Source organism: Solanum stenotomum, chromosome 6 (genome assembly GCF_019186545.1).
Source record: "Solanum stenotomum isolate F172 chromosome 6, ASM1918654v1, whole genome shotgun sequence".
Lineage (NCBI taxonomy): Eukaryota > Viridiplantae > Streptophyta > Magnoliopsida > Solanales > Solanaceae > Solanum > Solanum stenotomum.
In genome coordinates, this window is record NC_064287.1 from 35055294 (window position 1) to 35074275 (window position 18982).

At 33.3% G+C, this 18982-nt stretch overlaps 1 protein-coding gene across 1 annotated transcript; it reads left to right on the forward strand.

The window, feature by feature from the left end:
* The first annotated feature begins 442 nt into the window (after nucleotides 1-442).
* LOC125868283 (uncharacterized) lies at nucleotides 443-1720 on the forward strand. The gene has a single exon (XM_049548917.1). It carries the CDS (start codon nucleotides 566-568, stop codon nucleotides 1478-1480), a length of 915 nt encoding a protein of 304 aa, XP_049404874.1. The 5' UTR covers nucleotides 443-565; the 3' UTR covers nucleotides 1481-1720.
* Nucleotides 1721-18982: the final 17262 nt, after the last annotated feature.

Below are 18982 nucleotides of genomic sequence, written 5' to 3' on the forward strand. Positions count from 1 at the left end.
AAATGGTAAAAAGATTTACGGCCCCTAACTAGGCTCGAAAATCTCAGACCAAATTCTCCAGTTTTCTGAAGTTGGTTTATGATAACCATCTATGGTTCGTAAATTCTTTTACGGATCGTAGATGAAGCTCGTAAAACACATACTTTAGCATACTTTAATTGGCATCAAAACGAGGCAATAACTCGTGCTTAAGAGCTACAAACATCCAGCTTAGTGTTGACTTCACCACAAAGTCTCGTCAATCAAAACTATGTCATCCTCAAATAGCATACGTCATAATGTAACTCTATCATAATTGGGAAGTCCTCCGACTCTCTCCTATTATCCTTATCAAAGTCTTGACTTTATCATATCCGTTCATGCTCGCCCTAAAGTAGGTCCATGGTACACCTCCAAACATTTCCGCATCTTAATATAGGCCGCGGGTAGACCTTTTTTTGGAGAGAAAAATAATCAACATCTTTATCGGACTGCTGCAACTTGAACACAGAAACTGCAACCGCGTCCTTATCACTTGCCTTATCTCACGCTCCCTCACACTCCTCTTTACTCTCTACTTGCTTCCATGGCCGAGCTACAGCCGCCCGATGCCGCCATCACCGCCGCTCCCCTCCCTTCTGCTGCCGTTACAGCCACCACCTCCAATCCGACATCTATAGCTCCACCACCTCCCCCATCCGATAACCATCCAACCAACAACGTTAATAACAATAATTTAGGCCCCAGTTTGGCTCCGAAACGACAGCGCCGACCAAGTGTTCGATTAGGGGAGATCGGCGACTCACCTTCCGACACTCACTTCCGGCGAGGCCCTAAAACCTGGCGTTTCCACAAGGACCCCACTCTGGCAGCTAAAACATCAAAGACCCGTCCTCTAACTAATCTCGTTAACGGTGGCGGGGATAGTTATGACGAAAACAACATCGAGGAGAACAATTATAACCTTGATTTGGGAAATCGCAAGTCTAAATCGAGGAAACCCACGAAGAGAGTGAGGACAAATTGGCATTCCTCGTCAGCTAAGTTCGAGACGCCTAATGGCGGAGGAATTCACGAAGAGAACTTTTTCAGAGAAGATAACAATGATAACGAAGAGTTTCGGGAATTCGAGCTCGAGGGTTCAGAAAGCCCAGTGAAAGAGCACAGTCCAATTAACTCAATGGAACATATGGGGCTTCAGTATTGGGATCGGAGAGGAATTAGGACTAGAGTGTCGGAGAGCAGAGACCAACACGATGACCTCAACAACGGAGGAGTTCATAACGAAATGAATTCTGGGGATAAGAGCATTGGAGTAAGGGACTGGTTGGTTGATTTGGGTCTGGGGAGATATGCTCCTGTTTTCGAGATACACGAGGTTGATGATGAGGTTTTACCCATGTTGACTCTGGAGGATCTCAAGGATATGGGGATTAATGCTGTTGGTTCCAGGCGAAAAATGTTCAATGCCATACTGAAGCTGCGGAAAGGGTTTTCGTGAGTTTAGCCTTAATGGTTTTAATGTATGTTTAGCTTTTATTTACTGCTTACTTTCCTTTTCGTTACTTTTTGCCGCTTACATGGATAATTCAAGTGGTATTAGTTTTGCAGCTAGATTTATTTTTTCTCCTCCTTCTGCCTTTAGTATGTTAGTTATTGTGAAATGTAATAGTTGATATACAAATGAGAATGACATGACAAGTACTTTTTATTGATTAAACTAAGTTCTAGTGTGTCTAAATGAAGTGTATAAGTTTGAAAGAAGTTGGTCTGTTCTTAGATTCAATGTGTATTTAATTAAAAGAAATAAAGGAAACTACCTTTCGAATCTAGTATATTTATTTGTGTGCAAAATGGTTAGACTATATATACGTCTGTAGCACTTTAACCGCTAGATGTCCTCTCTAACCTTCGTTTTACCTGTGTTTAGTTCCACTTCCTGCAATTAGATCCTTTTATTCATTATCAAAATGGGATCTTCTCTTGTATTAACTTGCATAGAGCTTAAAAATCTTTCTTAAGTGTAGTTGGAAATTTGAATTACTTTGTAAACAATGAAGAGTGAATTATTTTAACTAAAAGAAAAATGGTGAATCATTTGATGAAACAAAGAATGACCTGCTAGAGAAGTACATGAAATAAGAGCACATATCTTAGACTTGAGTTAAGTCATTCACCAAAGCATGGTTCAGATAGTATCTGCTTTATTAGCTTCCAACTGTACTATAAAGGATTTCCTTGTAGAAACCTTACATCTTCTAGCGTTAACGGTCTTATCGATAATCACTTTTGCAGCTTTAGCCTTTTTCTCCGGAGACTCTAATTCGTCTCCTCTGAAGGAAAGTTGATATAACTTGTAAAGAAGAGGCTTCCTCATGCTTAATGATGGTTGTGTTGTAGAATAATTTGTGTACCGTTATATGGTCGTTGATCCTCATCTCATTCAGTTCATAGATTGAAAAGCTTTATCATTTTTCTTGTGATGACATTCTCTTTTGGTCGTAATTGCTTCCAGCATTCTCTTTTGCTGGTTTACTTATGATAGTTACAAATTACTGATCACAAAAAAAGGCTTCATCTCCTGTATTCTGTCACAACTCTCATTCAGCTGAAAAGCACACTGTTAGTTAGCTTGGAAAGAGAGAAATCCAGTTTGTGGAATATATATGCTATTTGTGACAGACATCTTTGAACACATGCTTCTTAAGGGAGGAACTAACTTCATATATAACTTTCCCAGCTTTGTGACGGATTGTTGAAAAAGGCTTTTAGGTGAGATAATGCTTATCTGCCCATCTCCCTTAACTAACCATTCTTGACTGCACTCACCTACATGGCTAAAAGTTTCTCTCCTGACCTCAATTTTTTACCCTTTTTGCTTGCAAGTGGTTGCACCAATCAGTCACTGATTTTGTTTTCTAGTCTCTTCATTCTGCTTTCATTTGTTTATTTTTCAGGCAATCAAAATGTGATGTTTCCTAGCCTAGATATATTTTTTGCTAATTACAGTTTTTTGGTTCATATTGTGTTGTTTCATGTGTTCTGCTTTCACTTTTGCTTGCAAGTGGTTGCACCAGTCAGTCACTGCTTTTGTTTTTTAGTCTCTTCGTTCTGCTTTCATTTGTTTATTTTTCAGGCGATCAAAATGTGATGTTTCCTAGCCTAGATATATTTTTTGCTAATTACAGTTTTTTGGTTCATATTGTGTTGTTTCATGTGTTCTGCTTCCAGTTTTGCTTGCAAGTGCTTGCACGAGTCAGTCATTGCTTTTGTTTTTTAGTCTCTTCGTTCTGCTTTCATTTGCTTATTTTTCAGGCGATCAAAATGTGATGTTTCCTAGCCTAGATATATTTTTTGCTAATTACAGTTTTTTGGTTCATATTGTGTTGTTTCATGTGTTCTGCTTTCATTTTTGCTTGCAAATGGTTGCACTAGTCAGTCACTGCTTTTGTTTTCTAGTCTCTTCGTTCTGCTTTCATTTGTTCATTTTTCAGGCGATCGAAGAGATGTTTCCTAGCCAGATATATTTTTTGCTAATTACAATTTTTTGGTTCATACTGTGTGTTGTTAGATGTCCCCCCTCCCCCCCCCCACCCCCCACCCCCCACCCAACCTTGCGCCCCTCCCTTTTCTTTTGGAATGGAGAGCGTTTGTGGGGGGAGAGAAATTTCAACTGTGAGAATAATAGATGCTGCGATGAAGGAGATGTAGTCTCATTTCCATCTTCAAAAGTTGACTGACATGGCTCACTTTTCTGACAATGTCTTTTCTTTCACTGCTTGATATATAGCTGTTATTAGCTTGCTGATCTCATATATTCTCAGACTAAGAACTTGATATGCAGTCGTTTGGATGTTAAGTTTCCTTATTAAGGCTTTAGTGGCACTGGTTTCAGGTATGGCCGTATCTGCTTTTAACTATTCCATTAGGCATTTGGTTGTTTGTGAGCGAATTATTGATGAAGTCTGATAGCTCTTATTTTGCGTGTGACTATTGGATAGCAGCGAGTTTGATGTATGAATTCAGGTTTAGTTTAGTTAGAAATTGGTAGAACTTAATAAGATTTGTCATAAGCTAAATAACAATGCAAAGATTTACTAGAGAAGGATGAGGGGGACCTAGAATGGGAGCCACAAGGTATGTTGTGACAAGGGTATAGTGGGTTTATTTTGCCAGGAAGGTAAACTAGTTTGACATCAAAACACCATATGAATTAATCTATATTCTAAACTCACCTTATGAGGGATCAAGTAAAGTAGCCTCCGTGGTGGACAAGATGAGGGAAGCAAGACTGAGATGGTTTGGATATGTTAAGAGGAAATGTAGCCGGTGAGGAGGTGCGAGAGGTTTGTTATAGAGGGTACGAGGAGAGGTAGAGGTAGGCGGAAGAAGTATTGGGGAGAGGCTTTAGGTTACTGAGAACATGACCTTAGATAGGAAAGTGTGGAGGACACAATATTAGGGAAGAAGGTTAGTAGGTAGTGTGGTGTTGTCTTGCTTAGGTTGGTTGGTGTTTATCATTGTACATTTGTACTAGTTGTATTATTGTAGTTCTTTTTTTTTTTTTTTATCATTGTTTATTGTTTATTGTGTCTTGATTATTGTCCTATTTTGTTCTTTGTTTTTGCTCCTTTCTTGTAGACTTTACACTGGTTCCTTGTTACTTGCAATATTTTCTTAACTGTTCTTTTCTTCTTTGTATCTGGATTTGCTGCACTTGAGTTGAGGGTCTTTTTGAAACAACTTCTCTACCTCCATGAGGTAATAATAATGTCTTCGTACATTCTACCATCCCCATACCTCACTTGTGGAATTTCATTGGATATGTTGTATTGTCAAATGGGATTATCCAGATATGATCAAGTTATTCTAACTGAGTTAGTTTTATGGGATGAGGCATTATTGTTGATGGATTTTAAATTGTATTGCAGTTATGCCCTTTACTTTATAAATCACCTACTGAAGATTAAAAAGAAATTTAAAGTTGTCAGTGTTTGCAGGGAGGGGTTTGATTGTTGTCAAAGCAAAGACATTTTAGGTCTTTGCCAAAACAGGGTTGACACCGATATATTACAGCCAAGAAGACTTGGTGCATCACGTGCACATAGAGCAACGAAACCCATATTTCCCATTTTGACAGGTTGTTTTGTGCTTCAATATTTTCAGACAGCCAGTCTTTAATGATTAAGCATCAGGGCGTTGGTGCTGGTGACGCTCTCTACCTAGAGGTGTGCTAGTTTTATATAGTATTCCGGTAGAGCATAACTGTTGAATTTGCAAAGATATTTTGGTACGAAAATGTGAGTAATAGAGTGTCCATTTTTTTCTTGTTTGTGGTCTAGAGCAACAGGTCCTTTCCATGATATTGCCCTGCCAGTCTTACTGGCATTGGAGGGCTTTGTGTGTTTCTCTTGATAAAAGATCTTTACAGTTGTTTCTTATGTTGAAGTCATCTACGTTTTTCCTTATCAATACTGACTGTTGGGTAAGGGAGGTTTAAAGTTTTGACAAAGAGCAAAATATGGTTTCGTTGCTAGTCATTGAGGGACCGGATCAGATCTTCCTTCATCCACATTGAGGTTCCATAATCAATACATCAATCATCAATGGTTTGTTTGCCCTTATTTTCTTATGACCACTTCAGTATTTTAAAAGGTGGGGATGGCGTGAGGCGAGACGTTTTATGCAGTACGGGGTGAGACGTAAGCTCTGAGTCATGGGGCGTAAGGCTTGTGGATCTACGAAGCGTAGTCTCATATATATTCAACTTTATAATTTTATTGCTAAGAAAAAGAAAATAAAAGTAGTACAATTATTATTTGAGAAATATCATCACACCAATAATTTAAAAAAATGATTTATAGCAAAAATAGGTTTAAAAAAACAAAAAACTCATAGGGAGTACATTTTTTACGCTTAGGATTTAAGTTTGAAGCTTACGCTCCAAATTCTAGAACTTATGCTCTATGGATCTACGTCTTCAATTTGTGCCTAGGGGCAAATGTTTTTTGTACGCCCCGTTCTGAGACTCACCCAAGATTCGCCCCAAAAAATGTTTTTGAAAATACTGGACCACTTCCTTTCATAAGAAATCTGATGTTCCTTATTGAATCTCTACAATCATTTGATAAGCAGGGTGTTGTTTGATTTCAAAAATCCTTTTATACCCAAACCTCTAGAAATCCCCCAGACCAGAACTGAAAGGACATACCAGCCCTCGAAGGATTATCAAACATTTCTTCATGTTGCAATAAAAGCTTGATTCGAAGCGTCAACAAAACACTGCCGTTTGTTCCAAAAACACATTCACTCTCACAAATAAATTCAAGTATACACACATTGACTCATAGACTTGCCCTGTAGGTAGATCACCACTAATGTAGATTGAAAAGACTATAAATCTTCAAGGACTTGCGGGTTTAGCTTTGGCTTGGAAAAAATGTTAGGTATCATTTGGTCAAGTGACTAAGATGCCTCCCTAATGCTTCCATTTTTCACTTGAGCATACCACTCACATTTTTTATTTTGCCTTCTACTTTATTTCTCCCTTTTTAAGAAGTTCAATTATTTCAACTTTCATTTTTCTTTTCATTTGAGGCATGTACATACATTGAGCTAACACCCGCATTTTTGTTTTTCTTCATTCATGGAATCTTTTCAGGACTTTCCAAATTAAAGCTTATGGTGCTCTATGCTTTTAGCTCAAATCTCTTTGTTCCATTGGCACACGAACTCCAAAAATTAGGCTTTGTCCTACATTTCAACTCATTCACCTTTTTTTTTCTCCCCCAACCATAGGCTTTTAGCCTATATTATAAATCATTAGCAAATAGGGAGACGTGAGGGTGTCAAGAGAGAGGGTTACAAAGATTCAAGTATGCAACATGGTGGCAAAAAAATCGATTTAGGCTCAATGGGGTTGATTAAGATTACGTCATTGGATGAAAAATTTGGAATAGTGTGTCTTCTCATAAAGGGACTAGGATCATCTTTCAAGCCAAGTCAAATCTATAATTTCGTCTTGAAATACATTTTGGGGCAAGTTCTAGATAACATGCACATACAAGAATAAATCAAATCATTTCCGCACAAGTCATTATAATCCAACAAAATCTCAAACTAGTCCCAAAATCAATTAAATCGAATAACTTTTGACAAACTACAATTGAGATACCACTTTTAAATTATAAATCCAAATAAAGAATGTACGTGCTTTTCAATTCACTTTTCCCATTTTTGAAATCATTTTTAAAACTTCTTTTGCCAATTAATTAATAACTTTTGGTGGTCCCTCTTGCAAGAGGTGTGACACAACTCACAAGACTCAATTTTAAAATAAAACTTGATATTTTTTCTCAAGAAAGTAGCCTCTTAATCTATCATAGAGAACGCCAATCCGGTTCGACACAAAAAGGTTCAAGAAAATAATATAACAAGAAAAAGAAAAATATTTTATTCCTTGTGAAAGAACCGCAACTTAAAGAAAATCTGTAGAGTTTATTAAACTAGCTACTATCCAGAAAGGCGAATTTTGACTTATGTACCATGAATTATTGAGAGAACAAGGCCTATTAAAAGGCACTAAGTGCAAATTTCTAGCAAGCATGAGTAGTAAAACAATAGAGAAGTTTAAGACCAACCTGACTAATAAATACAGTCAGAAAATTAACACACACACACATATATATATACTATTAAAAGTAAACAGCCTAAAAGTTAAAAGTTGGATTACGATCTTACCCCTATTATAAATTAAAAAGTTGTAAAACATTTAATTATTCAAATATTATTGTATCATTCTAATAATATTCCTAATAACTTCCAGTAATATATATCTGATATAAAATGAGAAGAAAAATTGAAAGCAGAGGGTTATGTGGGGTGGGGTAGATTTTTTTTTTTAAAATAAAATAATATCTTAATTATTATTTGAAGGGATGGGGTAGAGATGAAGTAAGAATTTTCTAAAAAACTTTTATAAATATTTTTTTTTAAAAAAAAAAACTAAAAATTTGGAATGTGGGGAGTACAGTGAGAGAAATGGGTGGAGTGGGATAAGAAAAATATTTTACATTTTATTTTATAATTGTTTTTGGGAAATAGTAATACGTTAATCTTCAATCCTTAACTAATACTAATAATTTATTTAAATTTTGCCAAGGTGGAATGTTTTGTCCATGTAGAGCCTGATGTGACATTTTTTTCAAATAAAAGAGAGTGTATTATACACACCAAAATCAGAGTGTATTAAAAGAGAGAGATATGTGTTTTTCAAACTAAGAAGTGATAGTTTAAGTATGAAACTCACACTCTCAATAGTTTAGGTATGAAACTAAAAAAGAAGAAGATAGTTTAGATGTGATTTTTACCCTTATCTCTTATATATAATAGAAAAACCACCAACAAATAAGACACAAACATAAAAAGGACTGCCACAACTAGTCCTAGTGAAACCAACAACAATTACTGTTTGAGTGATAATTACATTTCTGTTATAAAATAAGTGGAAACTATTAAACTAAAATAACAAAAGAAGAAGAGAGAAGAGATTTATATATTCTTTGATATAAGAAGTTGAGAGGAAGAATATTTGGTCTTCTTTTACTTTGCTTCTCTTTTCTACATGATATACTTGAATATCTATTTATAGCCAAGGAAAATGAACATACTTGAGGAAAGGAGATTGCTACAGTGCATGGCTTTCTTAGCCACCAAGAAGTAGGGTAATTGGCAAGTGGAGATAGGCCTCAAATGAGTGTGGGCCATATGACATTCACATCCATCAATTATTTATAACACTCTCCCTTGAAGGTCCATGTCGTGATAGATAATATATATTGTTAAAATTACAGAGTTACTTGTAAATTGCTTAAAAGAACCTGTTCACATAGTTGCTTATAAGTTGCTTATAGGAACCTACTTGCGGAACTACTTGTAAGCTACTTGTAGGTAGTAGAGTTGTTTGTAAGTTGCCTTCTTGTTTCAAGCTTATTCAGAAAACTGTGTAATGGGCGTCAACAATATGATGTATTTACTATTCATTGGAGTTTATTAATAGATAATGTGGCTCGTTAAAACCTTACTAGGAAAAACCCTGTGGGGAAAAGTCCTAGTGAAGGAAAAATAGTACACATATCTAGTAATACGCATTGAAAGCTGCCTCATTAAAAACCTTACCAGGAAAATCTAGTGGGAAAAAACCTTGGTTAAGGGAAAAAGAGTGCAACACGTATTTACTCCCACTGATTAAAACATCACTTAATTCTTGTAAAGAATATCTCTCAACCTTATACTTAGCCTTCCAAATGTTGATATTGATTGTATCTTTGTGACCAAATTACATTCATGAAGATGTTGCATTCTTGAGCTTATCTTGATATATCGTTTTCTTGTCCGTTGAATATGCTGAGTTCATCCAAATACATTTTTGATAATCACTTAGTTTATGACCTCGTCGGCGTAGACAAATTGTTTGTTTGACTTGTTAGTAGCAACAACCAAGCACTAACAGACACTTCCAATTGTATGACAATAAAATTGTCTGACTTGTGGAATGATTTGATATGCTAGTATTCCCAAATAAAACAAATAACTTTCTTAAGATCAAACTTCATAATTTTCTGCAATTTCATAATTAATAAACCTTGACATGATTGATCAGAATAAATAATTTGTATCAATATTTCATTCACTCTAATATTTCCATCTATAAGAGTGATGTTATATATTGCATGCACACTAAAATTATTATACTATGAATAATAGCAGGATACATATAAGTGAACCAATTATACTATGACATGGTACTTTCTAACCATTTTAATTAGATCGAAATTGATCTTTATGTTAAGCGATCTCACAACCATTAGGGTACTATTTAATGGAAGAGCTTTAAAATATTTTACATCCTTCAGGAATTTTCATATATTATTTACTGTCTAGCTAGACATGATAATCATTCATCATGCGTATTCAAGTTTTTCATATATTGTGTAACATCTCGCAAATTGAAAGAAATAGAAAGAGCTAGAATTAGAAATAGTGATTTTTGGAAATAATAAAAATCTGAAAAATTGGTTAAGTTAAGTTTGAGTTTTTGGTCAACTTCAAACGACCATAACTCCTAGCTCAGGATGAGTTAGGTGTGTTTCTAGATATCTTAGGAAAGATCTTGGAATAATCTTTCCAACGCCGCTGAGTTTGCATGATTCCGAGTTCGTATGAGTGAGTTATGCCCATTGGAAGTTGGGCTGTTCAAATAAGGAAAGTCCAATCCGGATTTCAGAAGGGCATTATGGTCTTTTCAACACCCAATTAATTAATTTCGTTTTTGGTAATTAAGTTGGGGTCTAAACTGATTGGATTCAGTTTACGCTTTTGAGAAACAAGTTAGGGTTTTGAGAGAAGAGAAAAGAAGAGGAGAAAAGAGGAGAAGGAACAAGGAATCGTCAAGTTCTTGAAGCTAGGCTCATGGATTTCGTCAAGGGGTGATCCCTACGAGGTATGTGAGACTTTCATAACGTTGGGTTCGTTCACCCACGTGCCAAACATGTTTATTTCAGCGTGAATTCGTCCTAAAAGAGTTCGAAAGTTTGATGTTCTTGATATGTATACTTGAATTTGATGTCATTCTTGAATTGGGCTGATATTGAGAAGTTTTTGATATCTTTACGTCGAATTATAGAGTTGTTTTGAGTTAGTTTCTTGGGTAAATATGTTGGGTATCTGAATCTAAAGAGAATTTGAGAAAAGTAGTCGAGTTTAGGTGAATTGGGACTGGAAAATGAAGAAGGAAAAAGTCAGGCGAATCTGGGCAGTGGGGCCGCGTCGCGGACTTGCTCCTCCGATTTGAGAAAAAGTTCTTCGCTGAGCGAAGCGGTCACGGACCGTTTTTCCTTAAACGTTATTTTTGAGACCAAAAATTTAAATACATCTCCACGTCGCGGACCTGCTTTCATACAGTAATTTCTTGATCTTTTCTTATGTTTAGCTATCTAAAAACACGTCTAAACATCATGAGATGTTTCCTATCACAAATCACAATCCTTGAACCCATAATTCAATTCAAGGAAAGTTAAGAGTCAAGTTAAGAGAAGTTTATAAAGTTTTTCAAAAGTCTTTTACAAACTTTTTAACTTTGTTTTAAGACTTAAGTTTTAAGTTAAGCAAAGAGTAAAAATTGAAGTCATTTCTTCCAAAGAGTATATCGAGACTGTATATTCCCAAAAAGTAAATGTTTTCATATTTAAACAAGAAAGAAAACTGAGATTTCCAAAAGAGCCTTTGAGCTAGTTTTCAGTGAAGAGTAAGAGTAAAACTCATTTTTTCCAAGAGTTATAAGGGAACTAAGTATTCACAAGAGTTTAAAATGTTTTCACATTTGAACAAGAAAGGGAAACACCGATTTCCAAGAGAGCTTTTAAGCTAAGTTTTTGAGTTATTATCTCAAACCAAAGAAAGAGTTTTATTTTTACAAACATATGAGCTAAGTATATTTTGGATTAGTATTGAGCACCGATATGGGGACGAGTTTGAGTTCAGATAACTCACGTCTCCATAAACCATGTAGCCATCATGGGTAGTAAAGGATCATACTTTTTAGATGACTCCTTAAGTGCTTTTTGGCATAGACTAGTGGATCCACTTAGTTAAGGCGTTCTATATGACAACAAAGTATAGGACAGTTCTGGCAACGTGGGCAAGACGTTGTATCACCACTTAGGCTCATAGTAGTGGTTGACGGTTAGAAAAACTCCCACAGAAACTATATTACTTTGATATATGAGTAAAGTGAGTTTGTTATTGCATATCTTTAACAAATTGATTTGTTATTTACTGTTCTAAATGCTTTGTATAAATTGCACTATTATTGTTGTTTTACACTGCATTTTGAGTTAAGTTATTCATAAGTTGAGTAAAGTCAAGGTAAGTGTTTCTTTCAGATCCTTTTCAAACTTAAGTTGTATTTAGCATTCCAACTCGCATACTCGTACATTCAATGTACTGATGCCAGTTGGCCTACATCATCTTATGATGTAGACGCAGATAACCAAGATCAGTATCCAGGGCCTCGTTGATCAGGTTGAGCACTCAGAGTCAGTTGGTGAGCCTCCTTGCTTTCCGGAGGGTCTTTTTCATAATTGTTTAACTTTCAGTTGTTAGGATGATCGGGGGTCCTATCCCGACATCCCTCTTTGTTTTAGAGGCTTCATAGACAATTAGTAGTCAGTTGTCTTTACATTATTATTTCATATGTTAAGACTTGAGTTGCCATTTTAGCCAAGTTGAATGTTTGACCTTTAAACATTCTTAGTTATTATATTAAACAGTTGAGTAAAGTGAATTTGATCATTGTAATAATGCTTAGAGTCTTCTGCTGACTAAGTAAGCCAGGCCAAGGCTTTGCTTGGGGCCATCAATGGTTCTCGAGTGTCAGTCCTGCCCAGGGTGTAGGTTCGGGGTGTGACATATTGTCAGACTAAAAGAAATCTCATTGCATCCACTCAGGAGAATACATCTCCATAAAATAATGTCAGGACTTTTGCGAAAAATCTTTATTTTCCAATGCACAAGTCGTACTTTATATTTTATGATTTTACTTATCGCCCAATTGTTAATTTGTACCCCACTGACATTATATTTTAGTATATGGACAAAATATGTCCAAAACATCACTTTGTAAGTGAAATAATATATACTTGAATTGTATTTTGTTTGGCCAATCATTTATCTGTCAACTTTCAATAGATTTAATAACAAGATCCTCATCACCATTTATAATTTTGAGCGCTATATTATATTAAAGATATTATCGACGATTATTTGATGTCGATTCTAATGTGACATAACTTATCAAACTCGCTTTATTTTTATCATTTCAGGTACCTGAACATTTGTCAATGTTTTTATAAAGTGTTATGTCATGGTGCTATTTCTAAAGCACTTGCCTCATTATTATGACCATCTTGATCATTTATTTCTTTTCCTCTTCAAGAAATTTTATCTTTCGAATCAATTAATCTATCACGCTTCAAGCGTGTCATAAATTATGTCCTTCAAGGACTTTTTATTGGAGCAATTATAACTGGATTATAACATAGGGTCAACGAATGAGTCTGACAATTGACTTAAATTATCTCTTCAATGAGGATCATACCAATGATAATTCATTATGTGTAACTTATTTTCCAGTTGCTTTTCTCCCCCTGATGTTAGAGAATCTAACATTCACCCAACCTTATTAATTTGAGGACTCATATTTTTGCATTACGTAACGGTAGAACAATAATATACCGCACATTTAAATTTCTAGATGAGAATTATTTGGTTCCTGACCAATCAATTGTGATAGGGGAACCTTATTGACTTGATACGTACAAGTGTTGCTACACTCTAAACTACACATCTCATACCAAATTTCTTTTGGGAGTTTTGTTCTCATACCAATGGTTTAGCTATAATTAGATGCATATAATTTCTTCTTAAACCACTTGGATATAAACCAACATTATCAATATAATATTATAATTTGAAATGTGCTCTTGATTTAACAAATCGAGCAAACAACATTTGCAAAAATCAAATTGCAAGTTGATAATAAAGTCCATGTGACCATAATATAGATGCATCTATATAATAGTAAATGGTCCACATGGCAGGTGAACGGGCCCATATTCACCTTTTTATACATTTCAAAATTTCAGGAGATACAATTTCAACCTTAGCTGGTGCAATGATAATTTTATCATGAGAACAAACAACACAAGAGAATTTTTGAAGAATTTATTATTTCTTCAATATATATAACCACATGAATTCTCATTTCTTTTCGTATCATATTTAAATCAGGATGGTCATTAACGGGTCATGCCAACTGATATTTATTTCAATAAACTTCTAATTTATTTTGCATGTGATTTTATCATCATGTCCACATTTAGTTACCACAAACAATATGAAAATATGGGTAATCTTTCACGTAAATATTTAAACCCACTTTGATTATAATAATATGAAGATCTTAAATCTTTCCATAGTTTATAGTCTCAATATAGTTTTTTTTCTTTGACTACTTCTTTGAAACTTAAAAGGTTTCTTACAAGACTTACTACAATTTCAATATCATGAACAATTTTATTTCTTTGAGTAGTAGCACATTAGCTCACCAAAGCTCACAATTAACATTGGGTACTACCACATATTTCATAACATTTTTTGTGTGGTGAACATCTCTTTCAAGGAGAAATTTATATCATTATTGTCATGGTCAAAATCATTACAAGCAAAACTTGTTTCTTGATTTACTTTTGTCTTTAGTATCTCCTCCCTTTTTATTTAATATCTGACGAATATTTTTGGCATATTGGGATACATAATCAATGACAATTTTTTTTGTGGTCAAGAATTATTTCCTTCTTTTGCCATTTTGATAGTACATAATAAAACGTACCACAATATTTGTGATGTACTAAAAGTAATTGACCAGTGACCATTTATACCAACATAATTTTTTTTTATTTCTCTTTAACCTCCCATAGGAGTGAGTTGTGGTATTTATTAAATCATACATGAGCATGACTTTATTTATAATATTCATCATCTCTTGACACATTCACTTTCAAGAATGGTCCACTTCTCATGATACTTATCACAAGCCACATTCTCTTCAAGAAATTGACGATAATCATATATATACATGCTTTATAATTATATATTAGTTATTTTTCATTAGAAGTTCATTGTCATGCTTTGAAATTTGTCATATTCATATGACATACGTCGACATTACTTTTGAAAGTCAAGTGTATCACCACTTTTTTCATCCTTTTCTTTGATGGAGGATTTATAAACTTTTCAAATTATTAGGTCTCATAAAAAAAATGTTTCGAATGACCTTTCATACCATTTTGATGAAAAAAATTACCTTCATTCTTTAAAAGGCCATTTTGAGAACTCATAATGCATGCTCTTTCTTTTATAATTATCCCAATAGTGATTTTGTCATCTTTCATATTTATCATGTACTGCTACCACATTCATTTTAGAGAATGGAGCAAAATTATGTATTTCATAATTTTTCATCAAGAGCGCATCAATTTGCTCATTCATCATTATCTCATCAATATATTGCATTAGAATTTGGAATGAAGGTTTTTTTATATAAGAAGGCTTGTAGGCCATATTTAGTGTGACTTGGATCCAATATTTTATCATCATAGTGCATCAAAACTTTAATCAATGTCTTACCTTTTTGGTGCGATGAAACTTTTGAATTAATCATCTTACCTTTAACCATTGACATAATAAGCCAAAATGCAATTGGACTCACCCTAGAGCCTTTAACATTATTATTTATTACTACTTTATAATTATACACATAATATTGAATTTATCTACAACAAAAAATATTGTTTATCTTAGAAAAATATGTAGTTATCATTATCAAATTTTTTCAAGAAAAATGAGCAACTGAAACTTCCAAATTGTTTAGGATTTTTGTTATCCATGAGAAATAGAGTATTAAACCCACATCATGATGACAAATAAAAATGTTAAGATGTAGAAATATATATTTTAACTTAAACATTATAGTAGGTAAAAATTGCTCCAAATTCCATCACTACTAACATGTGTTTCTCCTTAAAAATACTATCTTGAAATATACATAATTGCATTTGTAGATAAACCCAGTTTCTTAGAGATACTATATGTTCTAGAAATTAATTTATATCAAAATCATCAATTAAATTAACAAGACAAAAGATCATACGATGAATTCACGATAAACTAATAGATTCATCACTATTATAATTAGTAGTTCATGATCCATTCAAATGAGAAACAAACATTTACATCTAAATAACTTGTTTGAGAAATAGGAAAATTTCTAGCATAATAAGTAATACAATTTCATATTCCATATGATAGTCTATCAAATTTTAACAAGCACAAAATTAGGAAGGAAAATTAAAATTTATATTTTCCTTCTTACATCCATGGTTAGTTCAATAAATTAAGGCAAGAAAATAATTAAGATGAAAACGCTATAAGCAACTAATGAGTAGCAAAAATTATTGAAAGATGTTTCCATACCGTGGTAATATTAATATTGTAAGGTGAACTTGAGTTTTAAAATACCTTAATTCTTAATGGTTGATGCGAAAAATCAAACATATATATATATATATTTTTTGGACTTAGCACAGTTAAATAATTTATTTCCATAACATCTTCTAATGTGAAATATAAAAGGTAATTATCTCATATATGATAATCTTGAATCTTGACAATTGACAAGGGCAATAAAAAATCATTAGTGAAGAATTAGAGTTGAGAATTTTTTTTTTATACCTTTCCATAAATGAGATGTATGAACAAAGATTAGATAACTAGTAACATATACCTTTTGATTTCTTTATATGTTCCATGAAAAGAAAATTAGTTCAACTCCTCTTAGTAAAAGATTGGAAGTTATCTCAATTGGTTAGAAACTCGTGCTGATAAGGTGTTATAAAATAAGAGGAAACTATTAAACTAAAATAACAAAAGAAGAAGAGAGAAGAGATTTGTATATTATTTGATATAAGAAGTTGAGAGGAGGAATATATAGTCTTCTTTTACTTTGCTTCTCTTTTCTATATATTACATGATATACTTGAATAGTTATTTATAGCCAAGGAAAATGATCATACTTGAGGAAAGGAAATTGCTACAGTGCATGGTTTTCTTGGCCACCAAGAAGTAGGCTAATGGCAAGTGGAGATAGGCCTTAAATGAGTGTGGGCTATAGGACATCCACATCCATCAATTATTTATAACAATTTCTATTTTTATCTGAGTTGGTTTATTTTCTGTCGTGAATTGGAATTTCATTTCCCCCCATATAAGTATCGAGAGATGAGAAAGATTAAAAAATTACTAGTCCTTGTGTATTCGGGTAAAAATAACCACTAGCTTAAACATGAATTTACTATGAACCTACAAACTATATATAGGCTTCACCCTTGCATGTAGCTAAGTTCATTACTAACAATTTCATGTTTTTGAGTTGCACATTATAAAATCAAAATTAAGGTAATATTTTGGAATTCACTGTATATTTAATTGGGTCAAATACAAGTATCAATGGATCCGTCCCAACACATGATAAATAATTACTTCCAATTTCTGAGATATTATTTTACAATTCACTCCAACTGAAATTGAAAACCCATGTACCATTATCCTTACAATCAGACAAAGGTGCAAGAGAAATGTTGTAACAAGCAGATGTGGAGTTAAGTGGAGGTTCATGGGTTCGGATGAATCCAATATATTTTATGTCGATCCTATATTTGTACTAGAAAGTTAATTAAATATGCATGTATATTAATTTGTGAACCCCTTACAAAATTGATTGACGGTTGTTAAAGAAGTTTAGAACCCCCAAACTCTTAATCCTGGCTTCGCCTCTGCCTAACAAGTGTCTGTATATCTTCTTCTAACAGCCACCGACGATGCTAAATTTATACGACATGCATGGAGAAGAAGAAGATGTTAGAATTATTCATGAAATGATGTATATTGATAGAGAAAAACTTGAAAATCCTTGGCATTCTTTTGCATGCATATGAGATGTTTGTGAAATTACAATTACAATTGAAAAATAAAATGAATAAAACAAAATATTTTCAGAATTAGGGGTGGATATCTCTCTTTAAGGAAATTCAAGTCCACTTCAACAAAACTTTACTCATCCAACAATAATTTTGTGGACGTATCACCTTCAAGTTACAATAGCCTTATAACACTATATAACTCAATAATTCTTGACAAGAGTTGAGTCCAAAGCTCCATCAAAAGAACACACTCCTTCAACTAAGAAAAATCTCTTTTCTTCTCACTTTTATGCACTCTATATATTTCTTATATCAACATAAAGTAAAATTTGTTATCTCTTGTCTTCAAATTAGTAAAACAGAAACAGGTAGAGATGAAAAAGAAAGACAGAAAATAAAATAATCTGAGTCCACATAACCCACTGTGTGCCCTTAAAAAAATTAATCCCCTCAAGTACCTGAGGTTGTAGATTAATTTCTCCCAAGATAAAATGAATTAAACATTAAAGAAGTTTTGGTATTTCAAACTTCGATAATTTCAACAAACTAAAAAAGAAATTAGACACACAGACACAATCAATCGATTTTATTTTCTAAGAAATGTATGCAGAAGAAGGGAAGAATTCAATGTCGAAAACTGAGAGAAAACCTCTTTATTTATAGCCAATCTATAAGTGTGAACAATGTTTTAAAAGACGAGGGCGTGAGGCGAGGCATTTTACTTAGTATAGGGCGCGGCGTAACCCTCGAGACGTGGGGCGTAAGCCCTTTGGATCTTAATTTTTTAAAATTTATAATACAGTATAATAATATAATAACACAAAATTATAAAAATAAATCAATAGTTTGAAATAATTACAAATATGATTAGATAAACTAATAGAAAATAAAAGTTCTAACATGATTATACAAGTATAAATAATATAATATCTTAACTTTCTAATAATAAAAGAATCATTATTTCTCAAAAATATTTTTTTTATCATACTATACGATTTAACCCCCTAAAAGAAATTAATTAATAACCTTACTAGTATTATGATAAAAATATCACTCCATCATGAATAAAAATAAAATTACTTTCAACTAGCTAAATAAAATATAATAATTTTGAGACATATGACAAAACCATGAAGATCAATGATAAGTGAAAAAGTAAAATTTCGCACCGTATTTTTAAAAGAAATGTTACGTAATATATAATTACTTACATAGTGTTACCAAATAGGAAAGATGCGGTACCAAAACTTGTTATTTGAGTTATTCTCAACTTTCTTATCTCTATAGATTAAAAATTATTAAGTATCATTTAATTATTCAAGAATTATGAGAGTCAACAATGTTAACTAAATATTTAAACACATAATTAATTTGTGTAAGATATGTTAGACGAGCCTCAAGCGTTC

Coding starts and splice junctions, on each gene's coding strand:
- LOC125868283 (XM_049548917.1), top strand. CDS start 566: ATGGCCGAGCTACAGCCGCCCGATGCCGCCATCACCGCCGCTCCCCTC.